The sequence below is a fragment of the Tachysurus fulvidraco genome, chromosome 7, assembly GCF_022655615.1.
Source record: "Tachysurus fulvidraco isolate hzauxx_2018 chromosome 7, HZAU_PFXX_2.0, whole genome shotgun sequence".
Lineage (NCBI taxonomy): Eukaryota > Metazoa > Chordata > Actinopteri > Siluriformes > Bagridae > Tachysurus > Tachysurus fulvidraco.
This window is the reverse complement of record NC_062524.1, coordinates 9,172,909-9,183,688: the sequence shown is the minus strand read 5'-3', so window position 1 is coordinate 9,183,688 and position 10,780 is coordinate 9,172,909. Positions and strand designations below refer to the sequence as shown.

The 10,780-nt window shown below is 40.4% G+C and overlaps 1 protein-coding gene across 1 annotated transcript; it reads right to left on the bottom strand.

Annotated features, from left to right (window-relative positions):
* Positions 1 to 544: 544 nt before the first annotated feature.
* Positions 545 to 7,924, bottom strand: ngly1 (N-glycanase 1). Its single transcript, XM_027133782.2, has 12 exons — positions 7,701 to 7,924; positions 6,597 to 6,711; positions 6,233 to 6,439; positions 5,913 to 6,075; positions 5,441 to 5,660; positions 4,788 to 4,909; positions 4,451 to 4,596; positions 3,592 to 3,702; positions 2,675 to 2,857; positions 2,353 to 2,541; positions 2,007 to 2,184; positions 545 to 1,210 (listed from the first exon to the last, which is right to left on the bottom strand). The coding sequence occupies exons 1-12, from the start codon at positions 7,799 to 7,801 to the stop codon at positions 1,035 to 1,037; spliced, it is 1,911 nt and encodes a 636-aa protein (XP_026989583.1). The 5' UTR covers positions 7,802 to 7,924; the 3' UTR covers positions 545 to 1,034.
* Positions 7,925 to 10,780: the final 2,856 nt, after the last annotated feature.

The following is a 10,780-nucleotide window of genomic DNA, read 5'->3' as shown; positions in this document are numbered from 1 at the left end:
ACAAGCACTAACATGCGTAAAGACACACACACACACTCGCGCTACATTTAAACGTCCGAATAAAAGCAACCTGAGTTCTACACACAGAACGAGACAGACACAGGCACCATACACACACACACACACACACACACACACACACACACACACACACACACACACACACACACACACACACACATACACATACACACACATACACATACACATACACATACACATACACACACACAGAGAGAGAGAGAGAGAGAGAGAGAGAGAGAGAGAGAGAGAGAGAGAGAGAGACACCCAGGCAAGCAGAGAGAACGGACAAACACACAGATACAGAGAGACAGGCAGAGACACACATACAGATAGAGACACATACAGATAGAGGGACACAGATAGAAAGACACACAGACAGAGACATGTTGACAGACAAGTTAAACATTAAATAACATTTCCTATATGGCAAACAATTGATTTAAAGGAGTAATTAACGACCGAATAATAAAGTAAATGAAACAAACATAATTCCACACAACAAAATTAAAAAACAAAAATGTTCAGATCTTTTTTTTTTTTTTATGACCATTAAAACTTCAACATATTTGAGGTAGTAAGGTATTATTACCTTATACCCTGCACCCAGATGACCATTATAAAAAAATTTCACATCATTCCTTACAGTACACCCAGGTAAGTGTTTCACACAATGTTTCAACTGGAATAATTACAAGTGATTTAAAGTTGCTCTCTACAGAAGATTAGTGACGTACAGATCCGATACAGAGTGCTGCAATCGTGAGCTCTCACATCATTATAGATATCAGAAAACACAAAGTTCGAGAATTTTTTTTTTTTTAAATTACACAAGATTCACAACTTCCCTTATAGACGTTATATTCTACGAAGACTGTTCTAATGAAAAGAACATTGTTAGAAAAGTGAGACTGTGCTTCGAGTCTTTACTCACATGAAATCTGACTTCCCAGAACATATATGTATTTTTTTATGCTTGTTAAACCACAGAAATGGTACAAAGGCTACTACTATCAAGCTCCTTCCATTTGCACAAGAATCTCAAACGAAGACGTTTCTGTGTCCTTCAAACTCTGTCTGAACAGCTGGGCGTGTTGCCATGCCGACTCTCCGTCCCCTCCGCTCAGCTCTGCTTCTACTACCACTTCTGCAGACCCTGTGAGGCCTGTCGGTGAGTGCATTTTACCATCTGCAAAAGCAACCAATGTTACCGTTAAATTAAAATCCCACATTCTAGAAATGCTTTCAGTTGTCATTTAGCGAGTACGGGTTACTCTATAAAAAGCAAACGATGACAATTTTACTTCAAACTCAGTGATTTCGATGCGTATCCTGATGCAGATAGTACCATCTGCTCATATTTTAGAGATGTCTACAGTCGGATCAGCTCATTAACAGCTGTATGATATTTGTAAGACATGGCGTTCTTTTAAACAGAGAATTTTGTGACCACAGAAACTTTACATCAATTCAAGTTTGTTCACTTAGTGTTTTGGTTTGTTTTGGCCTCAGACGATATTGATGATAATGAGTTCTTTATGTTTTGCTGTTTGTTTGTGAAACAGCTTACAGTCCTGCTACATGTACAACGCTAATCACAATGCTTTAGTGAATATGAATGGCCAAGCACATCTAGCCAGTTATTTAACAGTTACTTGCAAAGCAAAAAGCAAAAGGTTAATAAAATTATAGCTGCAAGCAGCAATTGAGGGGGCCAAGCACTTTCTGTTTGTGTCCCTCAGAATTAGACCATCAGAATTTGCTCTTAAAGAGATATGCTAAAAAAGTTAAAACATCAGGCTGTTGCTGAGAGATTGCTTGACTTCCTGTTTTTTTGGGAGCCCTTGATATCTTCCAGATTTTGTATTGATTGGACCAAATTTGTAAAAGATATGGCCAATAAGCTGTTTTTATTCAAAAAACTGTGTCTCTGGTCCTGACTCCAACTCTAGTACTGAACGATTGATTCGGTTGGATTTTTATACCTCCAGGAAACTCGACGATGGATTCGGAGGAGCGTAATCTCCAGCGGACAGCACCAGAGTTGAAGGTTTGACTGACAGCTCTGACTGAGACAGATTTAATTGTCATCCCTACAGGAGCACACACAATCCTCCAACACAGGCTGCCTGAGGAAGCGCCCTCTGTTCGAGCGAGGTACACCTACGGACCAAACACACGGGCACACAAATGAACAGAGAGGGACTGTATATAAGGATACAGTATAATATAATACATATTATGACTAAAGACTGACCAATCGGGGGGGAAAAAAATCAAGGCAAGACATGCAGATTATAAAAAATGAAAGAGCTGCAGATTCACGCTAACCATCTGCCAGTCATGTTCTTCCTTCCTGAACACAGACTCATTCTTCCACACTCCATTTTTCCAGCCCAGGATCTTCTCTTGGTTGTTGTGAACTCTACAGTAACAGTCTTTGGCCACGTTATATTGTAGCTGGAAGGTCTTTGCCTTCTTCTCTGACTCAGTGGGGATAAACACAAACTCTGTGGTTTCCTGGAAAGAACAACAGTATTGTATGTCATAACATTAGGAAATACACCTACAAGAATGTAAGGAATGTAACAGACTTGCAACAGATTTGTAAAGTAATTAAACCTTAAATTAAATGAATAAGAGGATCTCTTACCCCTGCAGAAGCAGAAGCAGCAGTACCAGTCTCTCCACGAGCAGCCCTCCAAGCCAGAGAGCCTGAAATACGGCCTCCCATCTCTCCTGGCTTTGGGCTCTTAGGAGAAATAAACTCCACCAGCTCTACCAACAGCCTCTCTAGCAGCTCTCGCTTCCTGTCAGTGCTCAGGGACTGCTGCCTCTGTACACACACACACACACACACACACACACACACACACACACACACACAAAACCATGAACTCCAAATTTATTTACATTTTTTTTTCAATAACTGCGATTGCACACTGGTACTGAAGACCCCTTGCAAAAATGGCAAATAAACACCTCCCCACAGAAATCTTCAGCACATCCAAAATGACATACGCTGTTCTAAATCCGTTCATGTCGAGAGTCCACCAAGCAAGTGTGTGCGTAAACCGTCGCTATAGAAACAACTGCTGTTTTAGAAAATAATCCAGCACCGATATAAGACGTTCTTAATCGGTTTGCTAATAAAATGAGTATTTGAAAAATCCTTTAAAAATAGTAACTCGTGCACAAACTGTTATAATACCACAACCACGATATTAAAACAGATCACATTGTACCTTATGATTGTCAATATTTAAAAAGCTTCGCCACCATTTAAAGTAACACCGCCAACGATTACACTCAGCTGTATTTTTTTTAATTGCTTACCGCTAAAAATAACCGGGAAATAATATAGAACGCGATAAAAAATAAAAACGGTGCATCAAACCGTGGCATTAGCAAAGGTGTATTAATTCGCTGAGAAAACCTGTTTGGAAACTTTATACACACGTTATTCTATGGGCCAGCGGGGGGGCGGAGCTTCGTGAACATGAGCGGGAACCATTTGAATATTGAACATAAATTCTGAACCACCGCTGAGTTGAATCTGCCGTCACTTACCTCAGCATTAAACCCATTAATCGTGTGCAGCAGCCATGTTTCCTGAACCTGCTTACGTCGGGTAAGAACCTCCTGATGCTTACAGGAGTAGCGCCACGTTACATCGACCACCTGCGATCGCATACAGAGCGGAGATTTTAAACATTACACGAGTGATTTAGAGTAGCATCATACGGGTATTTTTTTCCTATAAAGGTTAAGACACACTGGAACTGTTAAAAGGAAATGTTTATACTTATACATTATATAGAAACGTCTGCATTTAGGTTTATGTAACTATGGATACGGATTGGTGAAATGAAAATATGACAATATTATAATACTATTGTAAGAAATCAATACACGCTTTTTTGTGAGATGTTGCAGGTAGCCTGAGCTCTTTGTATAACATTTTTACATTATTTTTATTAAAAAAATTAACATTATTATTAAAAACTGATTGAAGCAGTGTATATGACGCTGAAATGTAGTTTTGTTTGTAATACTGTTGCTGATGGTCGCTTGATATTTGTCATACAGCCTGATCTATATAAAATATAAACATTATTGCATCATTAGGGGATGCACTAGCTTAGTGGTTAAGTGTTGGAACCCTTGATCAGAAGGTTGTGAGTTTGAATCCCAGATCTACCAAGCTGCCACTTTCACCCAAGGCCCTTGTAAATCGCACATCTGTATAAATGAAATAAATGTAAGTGGCTCTGGATAAGGGCGTCTGCCACGTGCCATAAGTGTAAATAAGTCAAATCCATTATGTTTCTAATTGATCAGGTCCGGATCAGAGGCTCAGTAGTTTCCTGGGTTACGTGATCGATCCTATTATTAGATTTGGAGAATCTACTGTACAAGATGTTTATACCTGATCTTTAGAGAAAGCAAAGATGTAGGAAAGCTTCTTGCCCCAGCCCATTTCGTAGAGCAGTGGTTTGTCGCATGTATTTTCACAAGGATCACAGTGCAGCCAACGCTGCTGTGACCGAGAGAACACCTCCGTCCACACGTGATCTACGAACGTGCACAGGGAAGAAACATGCGCTACATTGAAAGGTCTGAATAAAAGCAGCCTGAGTTCTACACGTGCCAAGTTAAACAACATACTAACCACTTTGACAAAAACAGACATAAACTATATCACACAAAAACAACATGTTTAAACTAAAATCTCCAAGAAGAAAAAAGAAAGGAGCTCAGAATACCTGTTGCATCCCAGATGTACCTGGCCTCCAGCCCTAAAGCTCTGCAGCACAGAGTGAAGCAGTTAGCCCACTCACCACAGCGCCCCCTCCTGGTCTCCAGCAGTTTTTCCGGGTTATTATACCTACAGACAAACAGCAAAAGTGTTTGTTTAACTCCTTTTACCAGTACAAGTCTGATATAAGAGGAGTCGGAACTTTTTGTGGTATCATTTCTAATAAAATAATACTGTAAAAGTATTACGTAAAAACAAATATACATAAAAAATAAATAAAAAAACGTTCATCCATATAGAGTACGTGAGCGTTCCTCTCTGTTTTGACAATGTTACAGTGCAAGAGCTTTGCAGATATTTTTTGAGAACGAGAATCGTCTCCCAATGTGAATTGATAAGGCTTTATGTGAGAAAATCACACACTGTTAACAAGGTTTACTGCTGTGTTTAGCTGGCTCCTTACCCAACATGTACCATTTTGTCAGGAGGGTTAGAAAGTAATCTAAATAAAAAATATTCCCATGTGATTTTGAATTTGTCGAAAAACATAAATTTTCAAAAATCCAGCCTCATTTATACCACTGTTATAAATGTTATATTGATGTTGTAGAAATAAAGGTTAATAGAGTTAATGAAAACCATGATGACTTTCCACAGCACCTTGGGAATCTGGTGGCGAGGTTGCAAGTGCTGCAGTAATGGTTCTCTACACGACCAGCATTCCAACGTTGGTCATCTGTCGACGGTGGGAGGGAACCAGAGGTGTGTGTGCTTCCCCCACACTGTCTGCACGGCAGTCTGTCCACCCAGGTGAAGAAATCCTGCTTAAACCACTGTAAGAGCTCCAGCACCAGCATGTCCTCCTCAGCAAGATTACAGTCTAAACACAGAAACAGAGGAGTCACAATTCTAAACATTAATTAAAATAAGACCTCATTTCAAACTAGAAATTAAATACAGGCACTATCCATCTTTAAACTGATTAAAATGATTTCTTACAATGTAATAATTCGCTCAGTCTCTCTCTCTCTCTCTCTCTCTCTCACACACACACTCTCTTTCTTTCTCTCTCTCTCTCTCTCTCTCTCATACACTCTCTTTCTCTCTCTCTCTCTCTCTCTCTCTCTCTTACCCGGGTCTGCGTCTCTGGCCTTGTGCAGTCGCTCTTTAGCTCTGGAGGAGAGCTCCTCATGAGGAATGCAGCTCAAAGCTTTCTGTTGAAGTTCAGGATTCTCGTACACCATCACATGCTGAAAATTTGCTTGCAGTGTCCCAAGAAAGGACTTGCTACCTAACTGCAACACAAAAGATGAAATCAAGGATGTGCTTGTGTTTGTGTGCGAGTTACAGCTATGTTTTTGCCTTAAAGCTTACATCACAAATCATACACTTAACACAAATCTCTTCAGCTGAGATATTGTAAAAAGTAAACTTGTAGGACTCGACTCTTACCAGAGACGGAGGTCGTTCTATGGGGCGCTGAGGTTCTGATGCCACTGTAGGAGTTGGAGCAGGAGAGGAAGTGGAGGTTGGAGTGTTGGAGCATGATGCACTCTCGTCCACTACTAACCTCTGGTCTCTCTCAGCAGCTATTGTCTCTCGCACTCGTCTCAGCTGATCTACAGACGCCGACCTCGGGAACACCAAGTGTGTCTCAGCCTGAAAGTTATTTAATTATTAAAAATTGCTGTGGCACAATAACAAAAAGAAATGACTTTTCTTACATTAAACTGCACACTTTACCACATACTACTACGAGAAATACTAGGCGGTAGGATTGGTGCAGTGTACAAACATGTGGCTTTAAATCAGGTACCTCCTCAAAGCCCATTTCAAACAGACACTCGACTGCCCCTTTTATAGGAAGTAGTTTAGTGGAGAAGGTTGGGTTTCCTATACGGATGGACCTGTACTTCTCTTCATTAGGGTTCCTGAAAATGATTCACACACACACACACACACACACACACACACACACACACACACACACACACAGCAAAAGAGAGAGGCAAACAGACAGACAAACAGACACAGAGAGAGAGAGAGAGAGAGAGAGAGAGAGAGAGAGAGAGAGAGAGAGAGAGAGAGAGAGAGAGAGAGAGACTCAGAGAGAGAGAGAGAGAGAGAGAGAGAGAGAGAGAGACAGACAGAGACAGTCAAAGAGAGAGACAGACAGACAAACAGAAAGAGAGACAGTCATCGAGAGAGAGAGAAAGACAGAGACAGAGAGTGACAGAGACAGTCAAAGAGAGAGACAGACAGACACAGAGAGAGAGAGAGAGAGAGAGAGAGACAGAGAGACAGAGAGAGAGAGACAGAGACAGTCAGAGAGAGAGTGAGAGAGAGAGACGGACAGACAGAGAGAGAGAGAGAGAGAGAGAGAGAGAGAGAGAGAGAGAGAGGCAGTCAGAGAGAGAGAGACAGAGACAGTCAGAGAGAGAGTGAGAGAGAGACAGACAGACAGACAGACAGAGAGAGAGAGAGAGAGAGAGAGAGTGAGAGAGAGACAGTCAGAAAGAGAGAGAGAGAGAGAGAGATACAGACAGACAGACAGACAGAGAGACAGAGACAGTCAGAGAGAGAGACAAGCAGACAGAGACAGACAGAGACAGACAGAGACAGACAGAGACAGACAGAGAGAGAGAGAGAGATGGGGGTTATAACAGTGTAAAAATTCATCTATTACACCCTTTATTACACGGTTTGTTACACAATGTGGATTAAACACTGACATCATCGCGACTTCCTGGTTCCTACACAGACGTGTTCTTTAGTAAATACTGTACACACACTACACACTTCACCTGAGCACTCACACTCGACCACTGGACATTTTATTACATCTGTCTGATGAATCCATCTGAATCTCTGCAGTAAACAGAGCGTTAATGACACTAATGAAAGCGACTCTGATGTTTACCTGAGAATATTATCCGCATAAGTCAACAGCAGCTTCGACACATCCAGAAACACCTCATTCGGATTCTCACACAACGCAGACACTCCAGATAACTCACACATCGTGTTTTATACTCAAAACTCCTTCTAAAAGACGGAACACGATTCTCAGCGTCCTGATCTGTATATATGATCGTTTTAAGATTCAGAATCCGACCTGAAATATAGCTGTCCCGGTAATGCCTGATTAAACAAAATCACCATGCGAGAATAAACACGCTGAGAAAATGACTTAAAACAACTAACATACGGCAAATAAATAACTAATAAATGTAGGCTTTTACAGGGCTAAAATACTGTTAATTTTTATTTTATTTTATAGTGCTATTATATTTCGACGGTTGATTATATTCGGGCAATTTTTATTATCTAGGCGTCTACATAATAAAAGTTCTAGTTAAAAAATAAAAGTCTCCACGTTAAATTTGTCTAAACTGAACAGACAGATATTTGTTTGTTTGTTTTTTACTTATTTATTTAAACAGATAGAGGGTAGAGTTTTATAATTACTACTTTATTTAACAATAACTATATGGTCAAAGGTATGCGAACACGTGAGCATCACATTTATGGTTGGTCGACAGACAGTTGCCACCTAATTGTAAGCACACAATTGTATAGAATGTCTTTGTATGCTGTACTTTTTTCATTTTTCATCAGTGGAACTAACACTAAACCCGTTGAAGCATTGCAATGCCTCTAAGCACACAGTAAGCTCCATGAAGATATGACAAGTCCTGCACAGATCCCCAACCTCATCATCAATTACCAGCCCCCCCCCCCAAATAAAGAAAGAAAGAAAAGAAAAGAAACAGATCACTGACCGCAATTTAACCAAATACAAAGTTTTTGTTTAATTTGCATTTATTAATTTGTGTGTGTGTGTGTGTGTGTGTGTGTGAGAGAGAGAGAGAGAGAGAGAGAGAGAGAGAGAGAGAGAGAGAGAGAGAGAGAGAGAGAGAGAGGGAGAGAGAGAGACAGAGAGATTATGGTGGTGTTTATTGTGTTTGTTGCCTTTTTGTTCTCCTTTATCATTTGTAATGTTGCTCCCATTTAAAACAGTTCGGCTCAAGCCCAGCCATTTTTAGGGTCATGATTGAGGACAATGTCCCGTCCAGAGACAAGCTGTTTCGTGTTGAGGTTTTGTTCAAACCGACCATCAAAAATACCCTCTCTAATGAATGTTTTTTTTTTCATTGGTTGTTGCGTTAAATCTTAATCGTGATATTTTCTGATTGGCTATTGTGTACCCTCTTTTTTTTTGATTGGCTGGTAAGTGTCAGGCTCGACTAAGAAGGAGACGCTCTTGATTCCTGCCCGGTCCAATAGAGACAGCAGTGCAGACAGATACATTTTGGGTGCTGCGGCATATTACATATATGATAAATAGTCAAAAAGTTTTTCTGCGTGAGAAATACGATGTGTGGTGGGACAGTGTGAGAAAAGACCCAAATGCATGACTGTCACTATCAATGCGTGACACTTGACAGCCCTGAATTACATTTACTTATCCAGAGGGACAGATTGTCTCATTTTTTTATGCAATCGAGGGTTAAGGGCGGGGGCACGGTGACTTAGTGGTTAGCACGTTCGCCTCACACCTCCAGGGTCGGGGTTCGATTCCCGCCTCCGCCTTGTGTGTGTGGAGTTTGCATGTTCTCCCCGTGCCTCGGGGGTTTCCTCCGGGTACTCCGGTTTCCTCCCCCAGTCCAAAGACATGCATGGTAGGTTGATTTGCATCTCTGGAAAATTGTCCGTAGTGTGTGATTGCTTGAGTGAATGAGAGTGTTTGTGTGCCCAACACCTTAACCATTAGGCAACCATATGCCCTATCAATTAACTCATTTGGGATGAACTGAAACAACAGACTTCTTACTTGACATTGTACCCGGTTTCACTAATGCTGTTTTTGTAGCTGAGTTTATACAAATCCTTACAGCCATACTCCAAAATCTAGTGCAATGCATTCTCAGAACAGTGAAGCTTATTAATACGCAAAGAGGGAATCAACTCTGTCAGGAGTCCATATATTTTTGTCCATATTCTGTATACAGAAAATTATCAATAATAATGAATAATAAATAATACTACAAAATACACTGCAATGCCTATTTATTTAATCTTTTCTTTTTCTTTTGTTTTTCGCAGAGATCTGTGGAGCTGTCTGAATCAGATCTGATGGTCTTAACTGATCCTGAGTAAGACACATAGAGAAAGAGTTTAATTTGTTTGTTTGACAAGTTCTTGGTTAAAATGTTAACTTTTGCTTGTACCTAGGGGGGGTCATATTGGTGCTGAGACCCAAGATTTGATGATACCAGTATGCTCCCTTTGCAAGGTGATTAGGTTTATAACTAACTTATACCAGATGCTATACCATCATTATTGCTTTGAGACACTTATGAAGACTCAAAAAATTTAAGCAGATCTTGCTGCAACCCCTAAGATTCAAGTTGTGTCCCACACTACCATCATAAAATCAACACCATGAGACAACCAAAGTCTTTGACCAGGTGGTCATTGCATGAAGGTGGCTTGAGATGCGAGGTCCAAGGGAGGCAAAACAGACACAACTGGACAATGAGAGCTTAAGAAGGCTAGCCCACAAGGGGTGTGCTAGGTCTGCAAAGCACTATGCACAACAAACACTACATACAGCAGCTCTGGGACTTATATCAAAGCTAGTTGCTGGTATATGATACAAGATTTCATCCACACGATGGCCATAAATCAGTTCTTCATTCAGTTTCAGGAAGAATGAAAAAGTGGGTCTTCATCCAGTGATGCCATCTACTTAACAGTGGCTCTGCATACATATCCAGAAGCAGTTGTCATTTTCACTCTCTTTCTCACATCCTATTTTTTCTTTCGTTTCTGTACAATTTCCCCTTGCCCCAACAACATCTTGCTCTCTACAATGCATCATAGCTGAACTTATAAAAAACAAACAAGGTTGTTTGTAAAAAAATAAATAAAAAGCAAAACATTTTCTTTGATTAAAGTGCAAATTTAGGTATTTCATGAAGAGTTAGGTCTTTACAG